This window comes from Populus alba, chromosome 5 (assembly GCF_005239225.2).
Source record: "Populus alba chromosome 5, ASM523922v2, whole genome shotgun sequence".
Classification (NCBI taxonomy): Eukaryota; Viridiplantae; Streptophyta; class Magnoliopsida; order Malpighiales; family Salicaceae; genus Populus; species Populus alba.
Genome location: NC_133288.1, coordinates 3,364,128 through 3,380,040, shown reverse-complemented (window position 1 = coordinate 3,380,040; position 15,913 = coordinate 3,364,128). Strand labels below are relative to the sequence as shown.

At 33.2% G+C, this 15,913-nt stretch overlaps 1 protein-coding gene and 1 long non-coding RNA gene across 2 annotated transcripts; one reads left to right on the top strand and one right to left on the bottom strand.

Moving 5' to 3' along the window:
* The first annotated feature begins 815 nt into the window (after positions 1-815).
* LOC118051404 (uncharacterized) lies at positions 816-2,393 on the top strand. The gene is made up of 2 exons (XR_004688021.2): positions 816-1,209; positions 2,062-2,393. It is a non-coding gene; the product is annotated as an uncharacterized lncRNA (long non-coding RNA).
* Positions 2,394-2,967: 574 nt separating this feature from the next.
* On the bottom strand, positions 2,968-13,959 carry LOC118051403 (uncharacterized). The gene is made up of 15 exons (XM_035062038.2): positions 13,607-13,959; positions 13,288-13,518; positions 12,485-12,799; positions 12,185-12,292; positions 11,232-11,421; positions 10,012-10,274; positions 8,413-8,539; positions 8,018-8,079; positions 6,615-6,875; positions 6,461-6,537; positions 5,045-5,136; positions 4,591-4,673; positions 4,106-4,177; positions 3,819-3,944; positions 2,968-3,360 (listed from the first exon to the last, which is right to left on the bottom strand). The coding sequence occupies exons 1-15, from the start codon at positions 13,742-13,744 to the stop codon at positions 3,328-3,330; spliced, it is 2,178 nt and encodes a 725-aa protein (XP_034917929.1). The 5' UTR covers positions 13,745-13,959; the 3' UTR covers positions 2,968-3,327.
* Positions 13,960-15,913: the final 1,954 nt, after the last annotated feature.

The following is a 15,913-nucleotide window of genomic DNA, read 5'->3' as shown; positions in this document are numbered from 1 at the left end:
AATATATATATATATATATATATATATATATATATATATTATTTTGATACATTTCTAAATAAAAAATATTTTAAAATATAATATTTACTGCACTTTCAAACAAACATGAAATCTAGATTTGCTAAGATATAGCTAGGTCGAAGCTGGCAAAATTCCTAGTTACAATGAATAATTAAAATTTTTTGGGTCAAAACTAATAAAATTCAAGTTTTCCTTGAAAAAAATTTATAATCTTGACCACCTCTAAAAAAAAAAATTCTGCTCTGTACCCGTAGACAGGCTTGCTTAACAGCTTGATTAAAATTTGATTTCCCTCCACATACTTTGTATAGTATGGTCATTATCGCACAATATTTTTTATAATGAGATATAAATTTTGTTTTATCAAAGTGTATTTTAACTAATTTTTGTTTTTCTTGCTAAAAAATAGCTCGAGAAATTAATACAATTATCTATCAATGTACTAAGCTTAGGAAAGCGACTAGTAGGACATCAACCTTGTGAATAGTGAAGTTGATGAAATTTGTTGAGCAAAAAAAAAATATCTACTTCCATGTAACCATGTGTAGAGTGAAGTTGATGAGAAAGCATGCATGCATGCATGTGTTGACAGTTTGGAGGTTTGAACGTTAGGTTTGCGGGGAAAGTCACTTGTAGGATAACATTAAAGTTGTCGGGAGGAAGGAAGGTATTCAAAAGTAATATTTTTAAAAGTTTTTTTTGTTAGGAAAATATTAAAATAATATATTTTTTATTTTTTAAAGAATATTTTTAATATTATAAATGATTTAAAAATACTAGAAAAATAATTTAAAATAAAAAAATTAATTTTAATGACAAGCGGTTCCATCGCAACCCCAAACGGGAAATTAATATCTATTACAAATTAAGAAGTATTATGCATGACTTTTTCTACTTACTAGTCCAAGGTTGTTCTTGAGATTTCAACACTCCTTATCTCTTAAGCTCTCTTTTCCTTTCTTTAATGATGGTCTATATAAATAATGGGACACTACTATTGTTTCTCATCATATTACTAGCTAGCTTAATTGCATCTCGAGATACAGGTCCATAGAGCGACTTATTTGAAAGAGAGAAGATGCCACCACCAGGTTGGGGACCGCCGCCGGGAGGACCACCCGGAGGCCCGGGAGCTTGTGGCTGCTTTGGCTTCTTATGTGATGGTATCTGCAGGGTTGTGAATTCATGGTGAGCTTTTCTTCTCTTTATTGTTGTTCTTGTTAATTGTAGGTTGCGATGCTTGATCCATGATTGATGATATATATATTAGCCCATATTCGTGCTATAACTGATTTTCTTACGAGAAATTGTCCTCCTTTGATCTCAAGAGGTATGGTACATGAACTTACAAGTTTCTTGAATCTTTGATGTTAGCCAATATGGTATATTAAATATTATCGATGATCAATTACTTTTCTTAAGAACAAACAATTCACACACTATTTATATATGATTTAGGAATATTATGATGATGATAATCTTTTTTCTGTAAGAACATGGAGTGGAAATATAACATGAGCCGCTACTAAAAAAATTCAAGTCCAAGAATTAGTTTGTACAAGTCAAACAAGTCTTTTAGTAAAAATAAGTATAATTTCTTATCTGTCAGGTTGAAATCCAGCCAACATTCTTTACAATCTTGATTGTATAGTAGATCAGCTTGTTGTAATCCACTGATATCATAATGATGTCCTAATGAGATCTAGAAATTGTTGTTTGGGAATTTTCTTTACTTTTTTTTAATTTTTGGATTCCTTTCCTAGTTAAGATTCAAGATGTTAAATTGATTTTTTTTTTTTTTAATTATAGGTCAGTTTAGCTTTGTACCTTATTTTTAGAATAAAGATTATTCAAGAATTTATTTAAAGTTTTTTTATGTTTAGAGTTATTAATGATAAACTTTAGTTTTCCATCTTTTTCTGCTATATGCTGTGTGAAACTAAGCTTTCCTTTGTTTTTTTACCCGTTGTGAAGAGGAACTAGATTTAATTTATGACAAGGTTCCAGGCAGTGACATGGTTTTACCTTTTCTGTTGACAGCTGCTATGTTCTGTTCTGCTGCTGCATCTTTGAAAGGTGTTGTGGACGAGGCGGACCAGGCGGTCCGGGGGGTCCGGGTGGTCCAGGTCGTTTCTGATCACCGCATGTTAACCTGTTGATTTATGAATAAAATCGTGGCATAAATAGTTGGGATCAAGATTTGTGACTGTTTTAATCCCACCACCCTCGAAGCTTTCTTCTTTGAGTACCTTGTATTGTTGTTAATTACTAGGGTTATGAGATATCACAACCAGAGGGGATTTTTTTTTTCTCGTATTTTTTACGTCTTGTAATAATATTATGATATGGGAGTGCTGCTTTTCTTTCCTCAACTCATGATCACGCATTTGTCGGTCGTGTTTAATTCGAGATTATTTCTTGCAATGTGATTACCTCCCTTGAGAAGTGGATAGTGTGACCTAGGCATTGATGGTGATTAAGAAAACCTTGTTGCCAGAGCAGCAATGGATTACAAAGGTTCTCCTACCTCACTTTCAGTGGGAAGGCTGCAGGTTGAACCAAGGCAACAAAGGAACATCAGAGCATAGTCATCATACTTGGCAGTTGGCCAGATCGACCCCAAATCTATACCCAAGACGACATTGTTTCGACATCATTTTAAACAAAAAATTTAGAAAAAAAATCATAAAACAACCCTTTGTTAAGCCGTGTTAGGTCAAGTTTAATAACTATGACATAAAACAGCAAAGGAACGTGAAGAACATAAACAATCGTTTCAAGACCATCAAGAAGTGCTCTGCTGCACAAAAACTAGTTTTTCTTATCCCTTCCACAGGTCACCTGCGAGGTTTTAGGTTTGTATGATTAGGGGCTTGCAAGCAATAGACAATATCCTGATGCACCACCGAATATTGGCCGATTCAAAAGATCTATATGAGGTAAGACTTAAGAAAGAAAAACACCCTTCCTGTATTACGAAATGTGTATATTCCACTTTAATTTTCAGAAATTCTAGGGTCCTGAGTACCTCTCCACCATTATCCACATATCTTGGTATTGTTCGAGTTTCACCGAAAAACTGGGTCAAAAAAAGCAGTGAATTTCCAAAGAAGAAAGTAAATGCTCAATGAGATGAATTTAATTTCCTAAGCGTGGGCAACTAATCAGTTCAAAAGTCCATGGATGTAGCCCCACTTTACAACCTCAATACAACATAAAGAGAGTACATCCATTTGACCTACATGGCTGTCTCAATTTCAAAGCTAAAGCTTAGAGCACAAAACCAAAACCATATCCTTTCCAATCTCAATCTTCTTCTTCAGATGCCTCTCTCAACCACTACAACAAAGATGCATATAAAATGTGAACTCGCACGTTATATGGAGAAATAATAGCATCATGCGTCAAGTTCATGGGAGCTATCCAATAAAAGAATAATAGTATAAGAAGAAGAAAAAAATGTTTGGCAAAGATTTCAATGACTCGAGTATTCATAGGCTGCAATCCAGAGCTCATCCAACTCTATATTTGCACCTCCTCTATCCTTCTAACTCTATTTGCATGGGCAAACAATCATGCATGGTTGATGGAACATATCAGAGAGGGAGTTATTAAGGCCTAGAGCTTCTCTGAATTTATTTACCAGGCTGTGATTATAAAGGCTCCTATTTGTGTGAGAAACAAGATAGAACTCGTGACAGCCAACACAGACAGTTGACATCCAAGCATGGAAGATGCAGTGTGATTGCATATGTAACTAATTCATTAAGCAGTAAGATTAGAGTATTAAATCTTACCTGAATGAGTTTTTCTGACTGCTTGACAAAAACTTTATCTGATTCTTCAGCATCTTTTTTCTCATCAGCCCACCTCAATATGGCATCCTCTTCTAAAATGTCTTTATCATATAAAATATGCAAAATCTGAGAGAAAATCATATGATCCGATCAGCATCATGACAAACAACAGTTTACATTCACCTATTGAAGCATCAATAAAGATCTGTTTTTTGGGTCGAGGCAGGGATATCAGAAGTTATTATTGCATAGAGATCAATAAACATAATCCAAGAAAATAAAAATACCTGGGAAAAATGTGGTGAGAACTCCTTAACAGATTCCAGACACATTTCTTCAAATTTCATTATCACTTCAATCTGTACAAATGATATCAAGTTAACACCCGTGGACAACTGAGGGAACTGTTTATGAAATGAACTATCTTATCCATCAAAATTCTTCATGAAAGCAACAAACAGAACTATTTTATAGATTTCTTCAAGTGAGAAATCACCTTGGCAGTCAGAGTGCATGACAGGAAGAAACAGAATCAGTGATTTAATGGAAAAACATATATATTTTCCCTGTAAATTAATAAATGGAAGTAAAACTCTAACAAATTCACTCCAATAGCAGGATATCATACAGAAGTAATAAAAAGATTGTTGATAGAGAACGACATGGCTAGTCAAGAAGATGATGAAAGACTGATAAAAGATGATGTAAGACTGATAAAAGATGATGAAAGATATGTAAAGAATGGCTAGTCAAGAAGATCAACAATGCAAACCTGGTCATCTATTTCCTTTGAATAGAACTTTAGAAGGTTGTTCCATGCATCTATAATGCTTGCTGCATTTTTGCGCAATTCACCTGAAAGGTTACATGAAATATTAATTGAAGCCACAGTGTTAATTCATCCCTCCAACCCAACAATAAGAAAAAAGAAAGAATAAAAGCAATCACAATTGTGAAGGGGTTAAAAGCAGAAATTAGATTTCAAATCATGACAGATTCAAAGCATCATTTAATGTGTTCCATCCTACCTTGCCTAACAAGCAAAATGAAATAGGTTAATCGTTATGCCCATAAAATATTACCCCTTATCTAGAGATATTCACAAAATTTCCAACATATTTTCACTCATCAAGAACAAATTATTGTCTCAGATCATTCATAGAAAAGAAAATAATTCACTTGCATGAATGTGTAGTACAATATGGCACAAGTGCAGAACTAATTACCAGCAGTAGCATGTGGAATCTCTAATGCCTGTTTCATCATTGCATAAAATATTGCCCCAGCACAGTCTGCGGATGTCATGTTGTATGACAACCTAAAAATTGAAATGGGAAATGAAATTAAAGGTAGAATACATAACTTTGAGCAATTATATGTTGTTGATAATATTAAACAGAAAAAGGAAGATAAAAATAAAAATTGTTAGGCAATCAAGAGGAAAGGAGTAAAAACACATCATCCATATTAACCTCACACAGGCAAGGCTAAGATGAAGTTTTCAGACAAATTAGTTCTATCACTTCAATATTTCCAGAATGCAACCATTCTTCCAAACCTTTTCCTTCAATGAGTTCAAAGGATTAAGTTTGAAAGGTTCACAAGGTTAATAATGCTAAAAAGGATGAAAAATATAGCGATAATTTAAAAATTGACTTGCGAAACAAATGTGTCGAATATTTGATACATTATGGGAGACATGGTTATTAACTACTTGTCCACTATTCAGAAGCAGTAGAGGAAGAAGCAGAGTTAAACAGGCAATAATACCTGTTCATGAGTGACAGCCAGCCAGATACAACAGTCCCTTACAATGTTCAAAATCACTTTATTTATATGTATTTAAAGAATTTTATAGAAAATATAACTTAATAATCGCTTATCTAGATAAAATTATGAGCTTTTTAAACATCATTACTCATACTTTATGTGAAAGTTTGTCCATCCTACATCTAATAGAAAGTTATGAAGAGAAGACTACTAGTTAGAAAATTGAGTGGTGTTACTGGTTCAAACAAAGGTCAAAACAGGATCTTAAAATGAAATAAAAAATAATAATTAATACTAATCACATAATTATTGACTACATCAGCCATTTATTGAATTCCGTTTACCAAGGGGATTCCAACTGCCTCCTATTTCAGCCCTGGCAGATGGCAGTAAGAAAGCCACTCAAAGGTTCAAAACTCAAAACATTATTTCTTTTATTGACTTGGAAGAGGCTAGGCATCATGACATGTACAGTTTTGTGCATGAAAACGAGCAAAAACACTAAATCAAATGGTTCAGTGCAAGCTTTCAGCCAGGAAACATGAACCTGGGATCTTTTATGTGTTTCAATAGACAATTGATAATAAGCCTTTATTAAATAAATTATTTAAAAAAAATAAACTAAAAACCAGAATAAGGTATTAGTAAGCCAAAAGAGGTAACCAGGGGAAGGTGAACAGGTAAAAAGTAGAAAATTATCAACTTTTAACAATGAGTCTTCATTATACATGTGTAGATTATCATGTATGAAATTGAACTTAATAAACTTATTTACCCTGTAAAGTATTGATAAATAGACATCTGTGTTATGAGCATCAATACGAGATTTATGTTATGGGTCCAGTTAAGAAAACAAAAATAATCTAACATACCGCAGAGAGTTCATTTCAAGAATTACATCAGGTACTTTGATATTCTCATTAACAGCCCTCAAAAAAGTTGCTTCTACCTGCAAAACATAGTGGGACATTCAAGGTTTTGTGGGAACTATAAGTGAAATTTTTGTCGATGCTGCGTGATTTTCACCTCTTTCTCGTAGTAAATGGAATCATCTCTAGAATCTTCAGCATCATCGTCTTCAGAATCAGTACCATTACGACCAGGCTTCAACTCCCCAGAAGTTGAGAGAGCATTTCCATCTAGATTTAAGAATTCCAAATCATCCTCCAAAGATTGAGTGGCCTCAGCAAGTTTATCAGCAGGAATGGGTGCAACTGAATGTCTCCATTCTTCCTCGTGACCTCCCTCACATATTGACCAAACATGGCCAACACCACCAGGCCCAAGCTGAAAACCCATAAAAGATATCAAGAAAGAACAGAAACGTATTCAGATTAACAATAACATATGATGATTATCAGATCACAATAGCAAGGCTCAATGCTGTGATTTTTTTCTTTTTGAGGATAGAAAAGATATGTTATTAGATAAGAACAGTAAATTCATAGAGATGAAGAACAAGAATTCCGCCAAGACAGAAATAAAAAATCTGAAACAACAAAATGTGAATGATCCACCTCACAGTTTTTCTACAAACTTTCATATCTGTTATTACTAGGAACACTCTATACACAACCTCAGCCTCAACCCCAAATGACTGGTGTAAGGACAACATCTGTGACAGAGGGCTGTGAAGCGCACTAAGAGAAAACTTGAATTCATAACTTAATCTGACCAGCATCCCATTTTGCTTGCCAAAGAAAAGGAGAAGCAGGTGACTAATAGGTAACACACTTTTTACTGATAAGTAACAGATTAGCATGCCTAAAAACCCTGTCTCATTGTATAATTAGAGTGAGGAATTGGTTCCCCACAGATAAGCAATAATTAAATGTGTATTGTCTCTGTTGTAGAAAATTATTAAGATTTACTCAATTCTATCACCCAAATAAATACAATAGCTCTAGTCAGCATCTTGCGCCCTCTGCACAAAGACTATATAAACTCGCTGATAATGGAAATCATACAGCTAAACTAGGAATTATAATAAATCATCCCACAAAATTACATTTGCCTTTCACCAAAATGCTACATAGTCACAAGACCAAATGGCCATGTGAACTAAGTCTTTAAGGATATTACAATTCAGACTCCTGAACTACTGTTTTTCAGCAGGCAAAATAAGTGTTGGAGCCAAAAATCAAATGGCACTGACATATGGAACTTTAATCATTATCACATCCCTCCCAAGTCTTTGATACCATGGAGAAACCTTGTTATGCAAGGTTGAAGTAAAAATTCCATTCATTTTTGGCACATTTTTCCCTTGAAGAGAACTTTCCCCGCTCTCATCACAAATTATTTTCACATAAGATACTTTCAAAGAAAGGGAAAGAGGAGAGGAATGATAAATCTACAATCAGGCATATAAAACACAACTAAGAGATAGCAGTCTCAGGATCATACAGAAACCAAATTTGAAAGCTCACCTGTGATGCAGGCGTCTCAGACATCATTTCCCTATTTAACGTATCCATAGTACATGTAATTGCTGCATATTACACAAATCCACTTATACATTAAGGAGTAGAACTATTGTCTCTTCTTCAATATATTCAATTGTTTCATCCTGATAAAAAGCAATTCTTGTGCATAACATATCCTCAAAAAATAAAGTGCATTCCTATCAAACACTGCAGATAGAACATTAATGACAACATGATGAATAACATCTACCTTAAGAAAAGCAAGACTACAATGTAAATAGTAAAGACAAACATGTACAGCTTGTTTCATGCTGATGTAATGTCGATCAAAAAAAGAAACAGAACAATTTAGCAAAGCTAAAAATACAAGCTATAGCAGGTAAAGCACCAGAGCTTACAAGAATCTACGGTTCCACTGCTATTATCAGCATACTCCAATTCTTCATCACTATCTTCCACAGTTGGCTGCTGATATAAAGACACCTTTGAATAGGAAGGGACAATAAACTGCTGTCCAATCACAACCTGGAGAACAAAAAATATTAATAGAAACACCTTGAGAAAAGATTGCATACATGGATTTTCAATGAATTGTAATTCATAAAGACACCATGATAATATTCAATAGACACATATAACAAAGAAAACATAGAAATGGTATTTTCCTATTGCATATACAAGAACTAGTTTTGCATGAATCATTAAAACTAAATGATTCTCATAGGAGATTATGCCTCAGCTAACACCCCCCCCCCTCCCCTGCTGTTATTTATTTATTTGTGGTCTGGGGTGGAGGGGATATTATAAGTAAAAACTTCCAAAAGGGAGGGTTAACCTAAAATAAGGCTTACAAAGAGAAATAAGCCCTGACTATGAAAAATGGTTTATAAATTTCACAGCAAATTGTTGTTCCATCACAACCTGGACAACATTAAATATCGATTGAAAAACCTCATGAAACTAAAGAAGGCAGAAATGGTCACTAAATCATAAACACGCCATAAGATTATTCAATGACATGACACAAAACTTAGACATGTTACTTTCCTAATACACGCCCAAGAATATAATAATTCTCATAGAAGAATGAAACAGGGATTTTTTACATTACCATCTCCAAAGTCATCACTACAAGGAGGCATATATTTCAGGGAAAAGGGTTGTATGTGAGAACCTCCAAAGGAAATAGCCTAAAGCAAATTTTATGAAGAGAAACAACTCCTCATTAAAAAGAAAGTTTAAAATTTTCACAAAGGAGGTGAGGAATACATGACCATGCCAGCTGAAAATGCAATATAAACTATAGAGAAAAACGCAATTAGATCATAAGAAAATTTTTTGACCTGATAAACTTGAGAGACTTTATGCTTGATTAGTAAACAGTAATTTAATCAAAAATCATTTCTTGTACAAAATCCCTTGAGTTATTTACAGCAAATTAAAACCATGTTATCTGTTATTATAGAAAACACAAGTGAAATGCTCAAGCGATGCCCCATCTTATTTAAGCAAGCCTATGATGTACCTTCTTTTATAATCAAGGGCTAACATTAAGGGGTTTTTTCAATCCATCTTTAAAATTTAGTTGAAGAAATCAAAATATATAAAAGACCATTAATTTAAGCAGCCAAACTTTAGTGCTGAAGTCATCCACTCAATACACTTATTCTCATGACTTATTCTCGTGATTTGTATTCATAGAGAATTTCCTAATGATTAACATTCACAGTTGCATGTCGATATAAATCCAAGTCAAATGGAAACATTGACAATTCAGAATTATAACACAGGACTGTATCCGTCCACAGTCAACAACATTTCAATCATTGCAGAAGCATTCCTAAAATAAAATCTTTTTAGTTCAAGTTTCATGTCCAACATGTTTATCAGCATGTGCATCCACAAACTTAGGTAACATGCCAAGTTCAAATGCAACAAAAGTCTCACAGGGGAATTCAGCAAAAATTAAACAAAAAAGTTGGAGTTTTAGTTATTACCTTGAAAGACAATACCACACCAGGTTCCAACACTGCTCCCGATTTTATTACCACTCCATCACATATTATTGCATGCCTTATGTCACAGCCATCTTCAATAGTGACGCTATCCCATATATAGGAACCTGTTATTGAAACATTTGATCCAATTGAACACCCTTTCCCAATGACAGAATTCGAAATATTAGAGTTGTTCCCAATTCTAGTGCCTTTTCCAATAACAGTAAAAGGACCGATACGTGCAGAACGTGATTGCTCAATTTCTGCCAAAAATCAAATCATGAAATAGCTGTCAGCAAAATGATTACAAAAAGATAAGCCAAATGTAAATCATAACTAGTTGCTACTCTCAATGAGATAATGTGTTGATAGGGAGATGGTTAGGTGGGGAAGATACCATGTAAATAATGAGAGCAATCACAATAAATAATAATAAGTAGGAAGAAATACCATGTTATCTTCTCATTGTGGAAAACCACTTCACAGTACAAATAAATAGACAGGCTATAGGAAATGAATAAACAATCCATCAGAGCCATAAAACATGCTTGATGTTTCCAACACTGAAAAAATACAATAGTTCTACTGCCTAATCCCAGTCAAAGCACTAGGATTTCGTACATAAGAAAATCACAAGGAAAAAAAGGACAATTATTATGATGGAAATTAGCAAATTACAAATGGAGAACAAGAAAGCATCCTTTTACTGAAGAAGAAAAATAAGGGCCCCAGAGCAAAGAGCTCCCAAATCCTTTCAATATTAGAACAAAAAAACCCTGAAAACAGGCCCAAGCAGAAGACCGTGAGGAATCTAAGAACAAACCCACCCAGGAAGATGACAATACAGTTTAGAATTTAGATAAAGATTGATTCTCAGATCTTATTCCAATCCAAATGTAACCTTTCTATATTTTTTTCCCATTCTTTCTTGTGCAAATCCTCCAATGCATCGATAACAACTCCTTCACCCTGCCCAGAATAACCCAATACACGGGCGGAAACAGGCTCCCAAAAACAAATTAATTAATACAGATGGATCAACTAAAACATAATTCAATCCATCCATTATAGGTGTGCCAGCAAAAACATAGATCTTGGTGAAAAATAATCAGCACATAAAATGCAACACAGGGATTGCTATTACTAACAATCAATTTCAAATAAAAGGGCAGGGAAATTTAATTACTATAAAATATATAAAGCACATTTAACATCCATACCTGATGCTCGGTACATCCCTTCTCTTTCAAGATGAGTAGCAGAATTTCCAGAAAACATCACATCTGGTACAAATGGGTATGTCCACCTTTGAATTATGTCCTTACTGATAGTGTCATAGCTTCGATAGTTATCAATCCTAGCCGCATAACTTGAGTGAATTTCATGAGTGAATATTTTGTAGCCCATAATCTGAAACACATAAATACTGGTCATAAAATAGTATGAAAAATATCATAAAAATTACAACATCAACAGAAAAGATACATTCAATGGAAGATAGTGAGAAAAGTTATAGGTGAAATCAGAACTCAAGAAATAAAAATCTTGATGTTAAATTTATAATAAATTTGCTACGATGTGAATTTTGAAAAAAAGTGAGACGAGATATTGTAAGAAGAAACAAACGTCCATGAATAAATAAATGAAGAGAAATGACTTGAGTGCATCATATCACACCAAGAACAACAATGAATAAAAGTGAAGATTATAGTCTATCATGAACTCTCTTCTTGCAACTCACAGATAGAGCACTTTTTACTTTTTTTGGATTGGTAACATGCAAAAGCATCCATATAAAATTATGGAATTATTTTTGACAGGCAAGAGAAAGAAATTAGTGACTAGCTAAAATGAAAACTTGAACCTCATGAATTACCTTGAACCTTATTAGTTAAGGTTGAGAGAGTTACAATATAAGCCCGGGATTGAGCTAAGCTTTTTGTTTGAGAGGTGTTGTGCTTAAGCTGTAAGATTGAAGATTATGTAAACATGCTTCTTACGTGTTTAACTTGAAACTGTATATGTGCATTTGTGTGCTCATTGTGTGGTGCCGTGAGTAATTCAAACTCATAATCTCTTAGATAGGATGTGTATATACATGTAATCATGCATATTATCTCTAGTGAGAGTGCATTTAAAACCCTACAAAAAGACATGCAAGAAAAGAGCATACATCGTCAACCAGCAATCCCTTTACAAAATGACGGCGTAGGTGTTGATAGTCAAAGTTGTCAGTGAAAAGACTGAGAACTTCCTGGGAGCAGATATCAATATAACAATCCTGTAAATGAAAAAATAATACTTTGGTGAGTAGTGATAAACAAAATAATCCACACCATGGATCTTAATCCTGGAAATTAAAATAACATCAAAATATAAATCTCAATCCATCAAGTGAAAAATAAACTACAGTGGTCATTGCATGGACAAGAAGTAGATCAGGGATTGAGAACACCAATCCAAGGGGACACACCTGCTTGTCATTGTGGAGGCAAATGGAAGGATTATCACCGAGCAATGCATTATCAAGAGGTATAATCCCTCTCAAGTTGTCGGTCTTTTCCTCGTAGAAAAGAAGCTGTTTTGTCTGAGGATCTATTGCCAGAAAAAGCTCATCAGTACCAAGCCGTGATTGATGGGTAATTGGAGATAGTTTCGACTGTTTAATAACCATAGTCATCACAGCATTACTGTCTTTCTTCCTTCTCTCTTTATGTTCTTGAATGACTTGTGTGAGAGACATGTTGCTCACTGTATCCCCACTAATAAGTACAAAATCTCCGGTTATCTTCAAACACCAAAAATAAAAATTAAAAACAATCAGCACATTGATGAGTAAAACAAGACAAAACAATCAATTGGTACCCTGCTGCTATGGTTGGTCTAGTCTCCATAGACCAAATCTATGCTGCAACAACTACTCAAGAATTTGACTACGAGCATAAACATGACAGTCATACAAAGAAAATCAATACAAAAAGTTGCTATTCTAGCTTCAAAATCACCAAATCAAAAATACACCACCTCACAAATTAACAAACAAGCAATCACATTACACAAATCAATAACAAAGCCAAAGCTGATATCATACAGACTTCCAAAAACATAAAACATACAACACACCACTAAAATTCACAGCCACAACGATAATCAACAGAAATTTTTCATGACTACTTCCTTAACTAACTAAAAAATAAACAATAAAGCCAATTATTCAATTCAAGATTTTTTAAAAATTTAGTCCCCACTGAATAGAAAACAAGTAAAAAAACATACCACATTGCGCTCGTAGATCAATCGCAGAGCGTCGCCAGCGCTAACAGAATTATGAGACTCGATAGTTACAACGGAGAAATTCGGCTGCGAAATCCACTCGGATTTCTCCAAATACTCGATAACTTGTTTAGAATGCGCGCAGCAGAAAACAAAAACCTCCTCAACTCCAGCAGATTCTAGCCACGCCAATGTGTAATCTATCATCGGCACATTCACCAACGGCAGCAACACCTTCAACAAAACCGAATCAATCGTTTCAAAAAACAATGAACAGATACATGTATTTTATACGAGTATTTTCATACGGATGTGCACCTACTTTAGGGCGTTCGAGTGTGATTGGACGGAATTTGGTGGCAAAGCTATCTGCTAAGAGGATGGCTTGGAGCGGGTGACGGGTGAGGTCCTCTGTATCCTCCGAAACCCTAGCTGCCGCACCTTTTCTCTGTGGAGGCATTTTTTGTTTTGCTCTCTTTTCTTCTCTGCTTTAGGTTGTGATTCCAAAGGGGAAGTGATCAAGGAAGGTAATTAATAATTAATCGATTAGGGTATTTTGAAAAACCCTGCTACTGTACTGTCACTGTGAGCTGATCAAAACCCTGTAGTGTTTTTGGAGAGGAGATTGCAGGGGAGGATTTGTAGTTTGGGGGTTTTGGTTCTCTGTGGTTGGGTTTAGAGATGGTTTTTCTTAAGCTAATAGAAGGTACACGTGGAATATATTTGTGTGGCGTGTTTAGGGATTTTGATTTGAAGAATAGGATTAGAGGTTTGTGTTTGGGGTGTTGGACTTCAGGCTCGAGTTTTATGGATGTGAGGTTTAATATTTGGGCTTGTGAGAATTTGGGCTTTTTAAGAAATGTATGTGGGCTTTGTTTGAGGTACCCAGGTACGGGACGAAAGTGGGGGATGAAGAAAGATTTTGAAGTAAAAATATTCCTAGAAAATTGGATTATAAAAAATTTAAAATGAACAACCAAACTCATTTATAGTGTGTTTTTAGCTGTTTTTTATTCAGAAATGTATTAAAATAATATTTTTTATTTTTAAAAAATTATTTTTAATATCAATATATTAAAATGATTTGAAAATACCAAAACATTATTAATTTGAAATAAAAAAAAATAAAAACATTTTAATTTTTTTCAAATATACTTTTAAATAGAAAAACAAACATGACTAGACGTACATCAGCACAACTTTCATTGTCAATATCATTGGTACCTTTTTATCAAGTGAAAGGCATTAGAAACATAATAATAAAAATTGTGTTTTAAAGTAGTTTTTACTCGAAAATACATTAAAATAATAATATTTTTATTTTTTAAAATTTATTTTTAATATCAACATGTTAAAATAATCTAAAAATACTAAATATATATATTTTTTAATAAAATAAATTTAAATTATAGATAAACAGCATTTCCACACATTTTAAACTTACATCACCACAACTTTATCATCGTCATTCTCATTATCTCATTAAAAATGTCCTCATGGCGGTCATCACAACTACTTTCATCAATTTATTTTAACAACTATTGATAGAAAAAAAAAGTATCTTTATTTTTTCTCAAGAAGATAAATGTGTTTCAAGAATCCTTCCCATGAAACCATCTATCCTTCCGTAACCCATCACGTCACGTATTGGACTAGACCATTTGAGAGATTAATCGTGTTCAATTTGAGCTTAAACAAGTCCCGTGACATAAGTTTGATACTTTCAAATTGATAAAGAACATAAATCATTGGAGGGCTGGCATCGATTAGTTTTTAATCTTTAAAAATCAAGTCGCATGATACTTTAATGTTTTTTTTTTATCTTTTATATTTTTTTTACTATTAACATAAATATCCGAGTTAGCCTACATATATCTGAACTAATCTAATAGATTTTAAAATTAACAATCATGTAAGTCTTTGGTGGTCGTAAAATTTATAAAACTTGAACTGGTGACTTCTATAAAACAAAATTAAAACCTGACCAGATAAGCTATACCTATCATATTTTTTTATATTAATTTCTCTATTTGCAGTGTATTGACTATTAATTTAGAGGTCAATACCTAACATTTCAAATGTATACATTAGGCTCATTTATGGTAGAGATCAATGCCTAACGTTTAAGACGTGTATTTCAATACTTGTCCATAGATAAATTATATGTTTTGATATATATATTTTTAAAAATATATTTTTAACATAATTCAATAATAAATAAAAAATTAAAGTAAAAAAAATTGAAAATCATAGTTGTGCCGTGTAAATAAATAGTGCTAAAATAAACTAAGAGTCTGTTTAGGAATCTAGCAGTAGTTGATTTTTTAAGTGTTTTTTTATCTAAAAATACATTAAAATGATTTTTTTTTTAAATATCAAATTATTTTTAATATCAGCACGTCAAAATGACCAGAAAAAATTAAAAATTATTAAATTAAAGCAAATAAAATATATTTTTATTTTTAAAAAAAATATTTTTAAAACATAAAATATACCAATCTTGAAAAATATAGGGGTAAAGAAATGAAAAGAAAAGACTTCCATTTTTTTATAACTCATCGACAGTTGACAATTGACAATGTCTGCATAGTGTCTAACACAATAATTCAGAACATGTGAGAGAGAAAGG

Coding starts and splice junctions, on each gene's coding strand:
- LOC118051403 (XM_035062038.2), bottom strand. CDS start 13,744: ATGCCTCCACAGAGAAAAGGTGCGGCAGCTAGGGTTTCGGAGGATACA. Junction 12,293..12,484: donor GCCTCCACAATGACAAGCAG/GTGTGTCCCCTT, acceptor TTTCATTTACAG/GATTGTTATATTGATATCTG. Junction 4,674..5,044: donor GATTCCACATGCTACTGCTG/GTAATTAGTTCT, acceptor GTAACCTTTCAG/GTGAATTGCGCAAAAATGCA.